At 46.0% G+C, this 13,002-nt stretch overlaps 1 protein-coding gene across 1 annotated transcript; it reads right to left on the reverse strand.

Moving 5' to 3' along the window:
* Nucleotides 1-4,238: 4,238 nt before the first annotated feature.
* Nucleotides 4,239-12,073, reverse strand: spag8 (sperm associated antigen 8). The gene is made up of 7 exons (XM_067406798.1): nt 12,028-12,073; nt 11,853-11,968; nt 11,551-11,710; nt 11,136-11,181; nt 10,307-10,421; nt 4,710-4,772; nt 4,239-4,620 (listed from the first exon to the last, which is right to left on the reverse strand). Exons 1-7 carry the CDS (start codon nt 12,071-12,073, stop codon nt 4,489-4,491), a joined length of 678 nt encoding a protein of 225 aa, XP_067262899.1. The 3' UTR covers nt 4,239-4,488.
* Nucleotides 12,074-13,002: the final 929 nt, after the last annotated feature.

Genomic DNA, 13,002 nt, shown 5'->3' on the forward strand with positions numbered 1-13,002 from the left:
TCAGCATGACCAGTGTCTGAAACACGTGTGAATACACTCTAGGGGTGTCGCAATATACAGGTATTGACGATAACCATGATATTCAAAGCATGAAATATCGATATTGTGTTAATTTAGGGTGTGGCAATATACCGGTATTGACGAAAACCACAATATTTAAAATGAATAGGACGCTTATGATATCATGACAAGTAAATACTCCAGTGCCAGTACCTGGTTGAGCTCTCAGGTGGCGGTATTACACCTTAACGCTGACACCTGTCAAACAAGAAGAAGACGCAGCACGCGCAGCTATTCCAAGCGGGAGAGTGAGAGGCTCTGTCCACACCCGAAAAAATAAAGTAAGCTCGACAGTATGGGAGTTTTTCAGTTTAGTTTCCAAGCAACACCACCAACCTTTTTACCCACCTCCGTGTCCATCATCCCGCAGATTACGCCATTTTACAGAGAGTAAATTGCAATTATTTTACTAGTCATGGAATGGGAAATGTTATATTAACCTGTTAACAGCGATTTTCTGTGTTCATATATTTAAATAAAGCTTGATTTTTTTAATAAGTACCGCATTTTCTTTATTCGTCTTATTCAGCATGATGTAGCTATGCATGCAGTTATATGCCCTCAAAATTCAAGATACACAAGCATTTTTTGCCCCGAAGAGTTTAACTGAATGAATCAGTCATTTGAACAAATCGGTTGACTCACTCGCTCATTAAAACAGTGACTTGCTGCCACCTACTGGCAGTTTAGTTTACTTTCATATTTAAGGGACATTTAATTAATAAGTTAAAATTAGAAAAAATTCCATATTTAAATACTGAATTAAATGTATGTAGACAAATTGTAAATGCTGTGTAAATATATTAATGCCACTTCTCATTCTGTGTCATTCAGATGGATTTTGTTGATAATGATTTAATTTGGTTGGTAACAGCCATAATGTACAGGCTAGTAATACTTATTTCTTCAGGTCTTAAAAAGCCTTAAATTTGTCTTTAAAATTGTACAGCAACCCTGAAAGAGAAAAACTAAATATACAAAGTAAAAAGTATTTAGACTAATAATTCCCCCCCCCCAAGGATTCTATAAATATTGTGATATATCGATATTGTGAAATTTTTTGCCACAATAACCGTGGTGTGAAAAATCTAATATCATGACAGCCCTAATACACTCCAGTTTCATTGGCTGAAGTATAAGAGGGTGCCCATAGTACACATCATCAGTTTTTTTGTTGTTGTTGTCTTCTGGAGCCTTTTGTATTGTTAGCGTGTGGTGAAGGCAGTATCCATAATGGATCCTAGTAAGTGTTTCAGGATGTATGTGCCTCCATGTCCCAGATATTTGACACCCGAGTACACACAAACTGTACGTTTATTGTCTAGACGAGGAACATGCCCGTTCAGTTTTGAGAATAGGTTCTGAATATGCTCATTGTGAGAAATTCTCTTTGGAAAAGCTCCATTTGCATTTGTCCTTATTCTCGAGCGACGTAGAACGAGCATCTGTGCCTCGCGGCTCAGCCCCCGCTGTTGCCGAAGCCCAGAGGAGGCTTCGGCGTAGGGATTGCAGGTCAAGCCAATGGAGGAGTACGCTTGGCCTTTCACACTCTTTGGTCGCGGGCTCAAACGATCTGTTGGATGAGGATGTGCATCTCTCAAGTCATCCGATCCAACAGATAACATGTTGCTGGCGCCATCCAGCCAAAAGGAGGCGGATGTGGTTGAAGAGGCCGAGGATAGTATTTGTACTGAGTTCTCTTAACCTGCCAGCCCAACATGCAGGGATTTTTTTGATGTCATGGCCTATGGCATGAGAAACGTAAAGTCGCTCATGGTAGGTTGGACAAGTGCTTTCTGTCAGGCCATAATCGCCCTTCCCCCATGACCCTTCCTTTTCCTTCCTGACCTCCATGCTGATGAAAGGAGAAATCATGGAAGAAGTCATATTCAGGGATCCATCAATTCCATCATTCAAACTACGTGAATGTGGAGGGATTGTCTGAGCGGGGATATGTGAGGATGCACCCGGTAGAGGAGACGCTTGCGAGCTCTCTCAGGGTGACTCATCCTCTCTGAAGGCTCCTAGCCATTGTGTATGAGGCAACAGGTCAGGCCAAGGAGTCTTGCACACCATGGTCAGAGGGAGAGCGTAGCCACTCATGCTAAGAAGTGACAAGATCTGAGTGGTTAATAGAAAGCAGCTCAGAATAGAAAAGAAGTAACAACTCTCTGCTTCCCTCTCTCCCCTCCCAAACCCCCCACTCAGGGCATGTGTGGGGGGCACAAGAGTTTCTTCTAAGCGCTAACATCAGACTCTTAAGGCTGGACTGATGATGTGCCCAAATTCAAAGGCAAATCAGTGCTCGTTCAAGTTAGGGACAATCACGCAGTGTGAATTATCAAAGACGCAATCTGAGAGAATCAACTATGCATCACCAACATCCATAAGATATTTGGCATGCTAAATATCTGGACCTGTCTGTGATCCAAAATCCTGGTGTGTGTAATATGTTCTGACTGAAAAGGACATTGGCGATGACCTAAAGCCAATGAGACAGCAAGATACAGGAAAATGGGAAGTTCTAGTTATAGACCCATGTCTCCTCAACCATTTCCCCCTCCATAATCTTTTTTAATCTTTATTCTTTTACTCCTTTTTGCTGCAAATTAGCACACATGCCATTTGGTTCTCAAGCTTCGGTCTCACGCATGACCATTTCTCGCGTGTTGTGTTGTGAAACTTAGTTTGTGGACCAGACAGAGTTGTCTGCGATTCTTCCAATTGTAAAGTCAAGCAATGTGTATCCCTCTGCCGCCGATCCATCACGCAATGTGCACACAGCAGCGACTGAATGCTACCCCAGATAGATGTGAAAAGAACAGTGATCTGATGACTTTGAAAATCATGCAATGTGAGCTCGGCATAAGGGAGGTCCCTCCTCGTCATCAGTGTCTTACTATGATAAGCGCTAGTAATATCAGAGGTAGCAACATCAGATATAGCCACTAAAGTTTTTCTAATGATATTGTGGGCTTTGTTTTGGTAAGCTGCCCTCGGAGTGAGGCTTTCTTCGTGTCTCCACTGTCCTGGGTAATAAAGCTGGGTCACTTTCTCCGTTTCAAAGCAGGGATCAAGCAGACTTGCCCAGACATCTGGGGTCTTTAAGCAAGTTAGGCTCCCCTGTTGCTCCCTTGAAGTTGAGCCTTGCTTGTTCAAGTCTACTCCTTGGAGAGGCAGCAGCATCATTGATGGTAGCCACTGGAAATGGGCTCCCGTTGGCAAGCAGCCCTTTCGAGCCTTAGAGCCGAGTGAGGTGTTCCCTCTCCGACCATTGCAGGTTTAAAGCAGGGTCCCTTGCCCCCTTCTTAAAGCCCTGGTTCTCCTTGTTGGCTCCCCATAGCAGCGATTCAAGACGCAGTGTCTCGTTCCCCTTCTCAAGGAACCATGAGACATTTTCAGCAAAATTTAAGATGTAGAACAATTATGAAACAAAATAGTTAATGAAACATAAAAGGCAGCAAAACCATTAACATGCAAAAATATCAAACCATTATTTAGGTAACTTATATACTTCAGTGGCATTAAGGTAAATAGATTTGGCATGCTGTCTCTGATGGTAGACACAAGACTATAAATTCCTACTTGAATAAGGAAACATAAGGCTGTTTGTCCACCAGAGCGTTTTTTCCAGCCGCTAGCGTACTTTTTCAATTGTTTTCAATGGGAACGCCGCGTTTTTTAAACAGCGAGAGCGTAACGAGGCGCTGAGTGTCTTTTTCACGCTCAAGCGCTGAGAGCTCGGCGTTTTTTACTGGTCGCCTCGAGTTGAAGAATGTTCAACTTTGAGTAAAACGCTGCGCTCATCACTGTCACTTTTTAGCCATCCGTCCAATCAGAGTGGAGGAGGGGCAGGACAAATACAACACCAACCAACTGTCACATTCTTGCTGAACAGCGACATCAACAAACAGAAACAAAATGGATGAGAAATTAATATTGCTGGTCGCCGAACATACATAGCAAGTTATTCCACATTGTGTCAACATTTTTAGCCTGAAACAAATTACCTGCAAAATCAGTTATAAGTAACAGTGCCGTGGATATACTGTATCATAGCAACAAAGCGTCTCAACGGAAAAAAACGCTGCGCTGCTGTAGCGCTCTCAAGCGCTCACAGACGGGCGTTTTAAGCAGAGCGCCTAGCGTTTTCAGCTGGCTAAAAACGCTCTGGTGGACACACGGCCTAATTTATAATAGAAATCAATAAAAATAAAAATGCAGCTGAGGTTGTGATTTGTCACAGTGCAGGAGTGAAGTGAGCAGCCATTTATAGACTTGCAAAGCCGTGTAATTCAAAGGCTTACATTTCTGCATTTTCTGTTTATTGGTGATTTAAAATGGTAAAAAAAAATCAAAACTAACTAAAATGAAGACATGTAACAGAAGCAAATTAAATGATCAAATGATGATATTTTAAAAATTCTCTCACAAATTAGCATCATTTTCTGATGGGTACAGCACTGTGTCGTCCATCTGATCTAGTTGTTCACAGATTGGTGTACTAAAGGTGGCATTCCTTTTAAATGGACTATCTTTAGTTTTAACTGCTGTCACGCCCTGTGAAAAGAAAACATTATTAACATTATAAAACCACTTCAATACTGCAATAAATAAATGTATTCACTGAAATCTTATTGTATGCTGACCTGAATCTTCTGATAGTTTTCACTCCAAAATGTAATGGCCTGCTCAGTTGTGTAATCATGATCCTGTGAGAGACAAGCAGATTATTTCACACAACCCAATACACACATATGCAAATGTACATGTTCAAAGAAAAAATGATTTACAGGTCTCAGAACCTCTCGGTTACATAGGTAACCCTCGTTCCCTGAAGGAGGGAACGGAGACGTACGTCGGACAGACCGACGAATAGGAATCTCACTAGAGAGGCCAATCTACTTCGAGTGTAACTAAAACGAGCCAATGCACATTGGCATGCAATCATATGCATCAGCTGCTCGCCTCGCAGCGCGGGTATTTCACGAGCTCACACTTACAAATAATCAGATAGAAAATAGTATGCTGGTAGTATGCGTATTTGGCGTGCTGTCCGAGGAGAGGGCTCCGAGCTCGGTATTTCGGCCCGAACCCAGATTACTCCCCCCCCCCATCCTGGTTAGTATCTGGAAAGTAACCAGTGCAGGTGTGAGGAGACGGGGTGGTGGAGGGATGCTGTCAAACTGTCGAGGAATATGGGTGAGTCGACCGTGTCTAATATATATGCTTTCACTCACGCTGATTGGGTAGATATGTTGATTACTGATTGCTGACAGCTGGCCGAGATGACGTGATGATTAGTCAGATTATTTGATCGTTGCTCCTCCCGAATTTTGTTAATAAAACATCATATAATGAGCAGCAGGTGCGTTGCATCTTCCGGTTTTCGCTGAGGAGCCGAACCCAGCAGGCGGCAGCATCAGCAGGACAACGCCTGTGGCGACGGGACGTACGTCTCCGTTCCCTCCTTCAGGGAACGAGGGTTACCTATGTAACCAAGACGTTCCCATTCAGTCGGTCACGTTCGACGTACGTCGGACAGACCGACGAATAGGAATCCCTACCAAAGCGCCACAGGAGCTGCCCTCTTCCAGCGCTCTGTCGTGAGCCACCTGAACCCCCTTGCCAAAGGATGGTGGGACCAGGCTCACACAGAGAGGGTCGATCACTGTTGTTCCCAAAACCCACTCAGTGCGACAATTGGATAACGCTGGGAAAGCGTAGCCTTACATGCGATAAGGAACGCTGCGGAAGCCATATCCTTCCCCGAAGGAGTTATATGGATAAGTACATATGGACTAACCTTGTAGGTTGTACAACATATGGAAGAACTGGGGTGACTCCACTCGGTGAGAGATGGGTTCTCCCAGAGGGAAAGACACGGGCTTGGTTTAAGAGCAGCCGTGGAAAAAGCCATATGGGATCCCCGTAGGGTCACACATATGGAACCCAGCCTAAATCCGGTTCTCAAGGATACAACGGAGTATAGGCCTGGCGCCAGACGCTCCGCCACGTCGGCTGCCGAAGGGTAACCGGAGGACTCAACAGGGTCTGCCCTGGTCTCGTAAACAGTGCAATTGCCGAAGTGATGGTGTTAAGTACCTCAGGGGGTAAGTCACCTAGAACCTCCGCGTCCCGTCCAGGGACCAGACATGGAGTTTCCAGAGGTCTGAACGCGGGTGCCAAAGAGTGCCCCGTCTCTGAGAAAGAAGGTCTTTCCTCAGAGGGATGGGCCAGGGAGGGGCTGTCGCGAGGAGTGAGAGTTCTGGGAACCAGGTCCGGTTGGGCCAGTAAGGCGCAACTAACAAGACCTGCTCCTCGTCCTCCCTGACTTTGCACAGGGTCTGTGCAAGTAGGCTCACTGGGGGAAACGCATATTTGCGCAGGCCCCGGGGCCAGCTGTGAGCCAGTGCATCTGTCCCGAGTGTCCCCTCGGTCAGAGAGTAAAACAACTGGCAGTGGGAGGTTTCTGGTGAGGCCAACAGGTCTACCTGAGCCTCTCCGAATTCTCTCCAGATCAGCTGAACCACCTGGGGGTGGAGTCGCCACTCTCCTGGCAGCGCAGCTCGTGATAGCTCGTCGGCCACACAGTTGAGCACACCGGGGACATGAATGGCGCGAAGCGACCTCAGATGCTTCCGACTCCACAGGAGGAGATGGCGGGCGAGTTGCGACATGCGACGGGAGCGTAGACCACCTTGACAGTTGATGTACGCAACGGTCGCAGTGTTGTCCGTACGGACCAGTACATGCTTGCCCTGAAGCAGGCCTTTGAGGCGGCTCAGAGCAAGGCGTACTGCCAGCAACTTGAGGCAATTGATGTGCCAATGCAGATGGGGTCCCGTCCAAACCCCTGAGACTGCATGCCCGTTGTACGTGGCACCCCAGCCGGTGGCAGAAGCATCTGTGAACACCACAGCATGCCGGGACACCTGTTCTAGGGGCACTCCTGCCCGAAGAAACAAGGGGTCCGACCACGGACTGAAGGTTCGGCGGCACTCCTGAGTGATTGGCACCGGAACGTGCCGCGCTGCCACGCCCATCTCGGGACTCGGCCGTGAAGCCAGTGCTGAAGCGGTCTCATATGAAGCAGACCGAGCGGTGTTACAGCCGCAGCAGCCGCCATATGCCCCAGGAGCCTCTGAAAGAACTTCAGTGGGACCGCTGTCCTGCCATTGAATGTATTCAGGCAGTTCAACACCGACCGAGCACGTTCCTCTGTGAGGCATGCTATCTGCTCGACCGAATCCAACTCCATACCGAGAAAAGAGATCCTCTGCACCGGGGCGAGTTTGCTCTTTTCCCAGTTGACCTGAAGCCCCAACTGGCTGAGGTGTCTGAGCACCAAATCCCTGTGTTTGCACAACTGATCCCGGGACTGTGCTAGAATGAGCCAGTCGTCGAGATAGTTGAGAATGCGAACACCCTGTTCTCTCATGGGAACAAGGGCTCCCTCCACGACTTTCGTGAAGACGCGGGGAGACAGGGCCAGCCCGAAGGGTAGGACTCTGTACTGATATGCTCGACCTTCGAACGCGAATCTCAGGAATGGCCTGTGTCGCGGAAGAATTGAAACATGGAAGTACGCGTCCTTCAGGTCAATCGCTGCAAACCAATCTCGGGGACGGATGCACTCGAAAATGCGTTTCTGCGTGAGCATTTTGAATGGTAGCTTGTGGAGGCTCCGATTCAAAACTCGCAGGTCCAAGATCGGTCGTAACACGCCGCTTTTCTTGGGTACAATGAAGTAGGGGCTGTAGAACCCCGACCTCAAATCGACTGGAGGGACCGGCTCTATCGCGTCCTTCGCCAGTAGGACTGCGATCTCCGCACGCAGGACAGGGGGATCGGCATCTTTCACTGTAGTGAAGAGGACGTCCCTGAACTTGGGGGGGGGAAGCCGGGCGAACTGAATCGCAAAGCCGACCCTGATGGTCCGAAGGAGCCAGCGAGACGGACTGGGGAGCGCTAACCCGGCTCACAGAGACCGTACAAGCAGGACCAAAGGGACCACCGGTGTACCCGCAGCAGGGCAGCGAGGTGGAACACAGGGACGCGGCTCGGGGGGCTCTCTTTGTGAGGCGGCCCGAAGCGGCATCACAGTGTGCTAGGCAACACTTACCTGGCTCCACGGATGGACAGAGGGAGCAGTCGAGGCTTTGGCTCCTCCAGGGGTGGAAGAGCAGCCCCACCCATCTCTGGTTCGCCCATCTCAGGGGTGATTCTCACCAACCAGTTAAACAGCTGCAGAGACGGGAGGCGTCATCTCCCCGCAATGGATACAGCAGAGCCTGCTGGGCCGGAGTTTCTTGCAGGGGACGACACCCTTGGCGACGAGCAGACTGAGGGGCGGCCCAAGAGGAACTCAATGGTTTGTCATGGGAAGCTCCCCGATCCGCTACTAACTTAAGAGAACTGCTGGGCTCAGTCCTCGACAGTGTCACCGAAAAGGCCACCTCGTAAGATGGGAGCATTGAGAAAGCATTTAGCTTGACAACCTCTCACACCTCACAAGGTAAGCCAGGGGGCACTTCTGGACCACTGAGGTGGACATCGTCTGGCTGAGGGCCTGCGCCGTGACTTTGATCACGGTTAGTCAACAAGCGCAGCTCAACCCCAGCACAGAACTACCCTCATGCAAAAAGAGTGCCTTGGCCTCACATGCAGGGTGGGTGTGGTCTGTGTACAGCCACCCCATCCAAGAGGGTAGTGAGAGAGGAAAAACTTATGCAGATTCTGGCACCTTTGGCATTCCATATTTATGGCACCAATATACCCCCATACTGCCAAGTTTTCCATGCACATCTGGAAGACCCAGGAAAGCATGGCTGTAAACTCCGAATCTGAGTCAGCATAAGCACACACCATTACAGTGGGCAGCGTCACCCTCATTTCCAGAGCATAACAGCACTCTCTCCGAAGCTGCAATCGACGTCTGTCCCTCAGCTGGAGCTCTGAATGAAATGCTAGGTTCCCCTTTTGAAAAGGACCAGCAATCCAATCCAGAAACTGCACAGTTTGCAATGCGCTAGAGAGGGAGGGGCCCTAGGGGGTTGGTTCCCCGAAGGAACCCCTCAACCTCATGTCACCCAAGCCATATCAGCAAAGTAGACCTCTTCTGGTGCACCAGAGAGGGCGCTACAATGGAGATTATGCATCTAACCGCGCATCTAGAGCGCCGAGCGAGCGCTGGGTTGCCGTGACAACCCGTGCTGCAGCCCGGCAGCTCGACGGCACACGACACGCAGAGGAGCGAGAGGTTTGCTCTCGTTGATCTCCACGGTCTCCCAGAGTGTCGGGCAGACCCGCGGCTGTGCTTTTACACACAAGCGGCAGCTGGCCAACAACAGAGGGGACTCAAGCTTCCCGGAGAAAGAAGAGTCACGACCGGCGTGTCGACGTGATCATGTTCTCATATGAAAACATGAACACCCACGATCATCATTTCAACCACGCGCCCAGACATGTGAAACTGTTATCGTGGCCGTCAGTGAGGACAGGAACGACCGCATCCAGAAACACAAGTAGGATGTCGTCTTTAAAAAGACGCGAATCTACTTGTGTAAGCTCTTTCAGGGACTTTACTCTTTTAGAAGTGCTGAAGCACGCAGGGGAACGGCCACCACAACACATACAGGGATTGTGTGCAGCCTGTCGTGTGCTTTCTCTCTCTTTGAAGGCACTCACTCTTACCAGCCGTAAAAACGGCTTTTCAGCGCTCAAAAGCGCACCGTACCGGCCGTGAGAACAGCCTTCTGATGCTGTCAAACAGCTATTTGCTCAAAAACAGCAAACGAAACAAAAACAGAAAAAGAGAGGACTTCGACCCCGCTGCTGTGCTGTTCGCCCGCACTCGGGAAAAAAAAGAGAAGTTCAACCAAAAAGCTTGACTCGTCTTCTAGCAGACACTCGCTTGCAGAGAACAGGAACAAACACGTTCGGCTCCGAAGCGAAAAGCTGAAGATGCAACGCACCTGCTGCTCATTATATACCCGCGCTGCGAGGCGAGCAGCTGATGCATATGATTGCATGCCAATGTGCATTGGCTCGTTTTAGTTACACTCGAAGTAGATTGGCCTCTCTAGCGAGATTCCTATTCGTCGGTCTGTCCGACGTACGTCGAACGTGACCGACTGAATGGGAACTATTTTCCATAGACCTTTTTGCCAATTAAATCTGAAATTCTTTACCCAAGAGACTATCAAATATAACTCCCTAAAGGTTATGGTGAACAGAAACTGACCATGGTCATTGGTGAGCGGACAGACTTGAAGCCCTCCACTTTGAAGTCTGCTTTGGTCACAGAGCACAACTCAGGGGCTGGAGGGTCAGCGTTCAGCCCTGCATGTATTTGATCACTGTAAAACAGATTAAAATATTAATCTAAAAAACTGGCTAATTTGTTTTCATAAATGTAATCAGGGATTTATAATATACCTAGAGAGAGAGAGGTATCATTAGCATTCCCATTCATCTCAGAATGGCAGATGTTCAGCTGACATGCCTGGAAGTACACGACAAGGATACTACCTTTGCTTCACACCCAGTCAGTTTCAAATAAATTTTTTAAATGTTTAATAGAGCTCATCTACTTCAAATATTGCAAAATACACAGTAGCCATAATGTCTGAAGATGGTGAGGTAATAGCTTGTGACTAGCAGAAGGAATCTTTTCTAGTTCTTAGGATAATGGTAAGTAGAATTGCCCACATTTGGCTTTCCATACCAGCCAACACCAAATCTATGGGTATGAGGTACTGTCTCACTTCAGAATATTTTTTTTTTTTATTTAAAAACAATATTGCAACCACTTGTCTGGGACTTGTCTTGACTTGTTGTCAAGGTTACATTCAAAAATGAAGCAGAAAGTTGCATGATAAATAAAAATTAAAATGATTTAACTGAACTATGAATCTAACACAAACATTCTTACATCATTCCTCTCCCACTGTTTCCTCTATTCACATATAAAACAAGAAATGTGGGAGGATAATAAAATGTCATTTGTGTTTTACACACGATGAAGTCGTTGAACATTAAACTTTAAAGTAAATGCTTGTTTATTTAGCTACCTTATTCTTTTGATGAGGTCATTTTCCAAAAGTTCAGTTCGTCTTCCTAAAATGAAAACCACAGTGAAATTTATTGAAAAAATTTATACAGCAGTAAGAACAGAGGGCTTTTATTTGAAAGAAGCTCTCTGGACTAATCTGAAGAATGAAAGGAACTTTATTCATTAATGTTAATAAGTCAAATGGATGTAATAATATAAAATAATTTTTTTTTTTTTTTTGCAATTGTAAATATTTCATTTTTATGCATTTAACGTTATTCTGCTAATTTTCACGTTTCATCAAGGTAAACTCTATCTGGCTAGATGAGGTTTTGTCAGAATCATTCTGTATAAACAGAAAACAATTAAAGTGTTAATATAACTGCATAATTTCCAGCAGTTTAGGCAAATTAAAAACAAACCATTTAATATACCTTTTTGTCGCACCCCAATGATTTTAGGAGCATTGAAAGTCGCTTTGAATGTACTAATCCCCTGCACTTTAGCAGCCACGTCCATGGTAAGAATCCCTGTGTGTCCGTACTTATGGACACATGATCTAGGCCCGGTCCTGTCTAGCAATGCAGTAGCCCTCTGAAGCGCATGAAAGAAAGTGTAACAATCATTGATTAGGTGGAGTGTGATGAGACATGATAAAAAAATATGTTCATGACAAGTATAGCCGTATCACAACAAGCAACAAATATGATTTAAGCTAGATATTGTCGAAACTCACCTCCTCAACCCAGTTTCCCAGTAAACACCTTCCATCCGGTTTATTTTCCGCATTAGCCTCTGAGGTCATTTTACTGATGTTTGTTTGCGATGCGATGCTGTTTGATAAGCAACGACCTGGGTTAATCAAAGGCTTTCAGTAATAGACTGTTGCACTTTTCGCTTTTTTTGAACACCTATCAGCACAGATCCTGCCAGTGCTGCTAGTACTGCTGTTACCATGGTAACGCAAACAAACTCATTTTGCCATCTCGCTTTCCATTGGTCTGTATCAAAGTAACGTTATTTAGTCTGTAATGTAGTCTGTATTCTTTCGACGAAACAGACATTATTAGACACAATTTTATTTATTTTTTTTAAGTTAAAATGTAAAAGTTGGACTTTTCCCTAAGGCACAATTATAATGTGAAAAATCAGATCCTGCTGTGCCTGAGTTGAGAAATAGTGTCTGTGTTTGTCCACAGTTTTAACAATCTATTGCTCTCTAAAGAGGTTGTTCCAAAGAGAGACTTGTAGCTGGATTCTACCCGAAATCTCTTAACATGCATTTGAAGAATGTGAGAGATATTTACCAGCTGGAGGAAACAATATTGTGCCTTAACAAAAATCTTGTTGTTGTGATATAAAAACCTCTTCCACCAGCATAAAAGGAAAGCACAAATGTATCCTCATTTACCCCTACTTAGTGACTGATATATAGCTTTCATACAAAATAGTGGGATAAGAATATTCGCAATCTATAAGACACAAAAAAAAAAAACAAAGAGATACATAGTCAAAACATATTATAGGAATGTAAAGTAAATTCTAACATAATTTACTGCCAATACCAATGAATGAACATTGCTCATAGGTTTCACTTTCATTGCTCTGTAGACTTCACTGAACTCTCAGAGTTCACTCTTACATATAATCGGATACATTAACAAGTATGTATATTTGCCGTGCCGTCTGAGGGGAGGGCTCCGAGCTCGGAATTTGGCCCAAACTCAGAGAGCTCCCACCATCCTTGGTTGGGATAGGGAATTAGGTGGAGGGATGCTGGAAATTGTTGAGGGACAGAGGTAAGTCTTATTTTACAAGTCTTGTAAAACCTTTGACAATGTATTGTAATGGGAGACATCCAGACTAGTTTTAGCAGCTATGTGTGT

Source organism: Chanodichthys erythropterus, chromosome 13 (genome assembly GCF_024489055.1).
Source record: "Chanodichthys erythropterus isolate Z2021 chromosome 13, ASM2448905v1, whole genome shotgun sequence".
Taxonomy (NCBI): Eukaryota; Metazoa; Chordata; class Actinopteri; order Cypriniformes; family Xenocyprididae; genus Chanodichthys; species Chanodichthys erythropterus.

What these genes read in the sequence shown, in the direction of transcription:
- spag8 (XM_067406798.1), bottom strand. Translation starts at nt 12,073, where the DNA reads ATGGTAACAGCAGTACTAGCAGCACTGGCAGGATCTGTGCTGATAG. An exon ending in TGGGAAACTGGGTTGAGGAG is followed by an intron (nt 11,711 to 11,852) that starts GTGAGTTTCGAC and finishes CATGCGCTTCAG; the next exon opens with AGGGCTACTGCATTGCTAGA. An exon ending in TCCGCTCACCAATGACCATG is followed by an intron (nt 4,773 to 10,306) that starts GTCAGTTTCTGT and finishes TGTCTCTCACAG; the next exon opens with GATCATGATTACACAACTGA.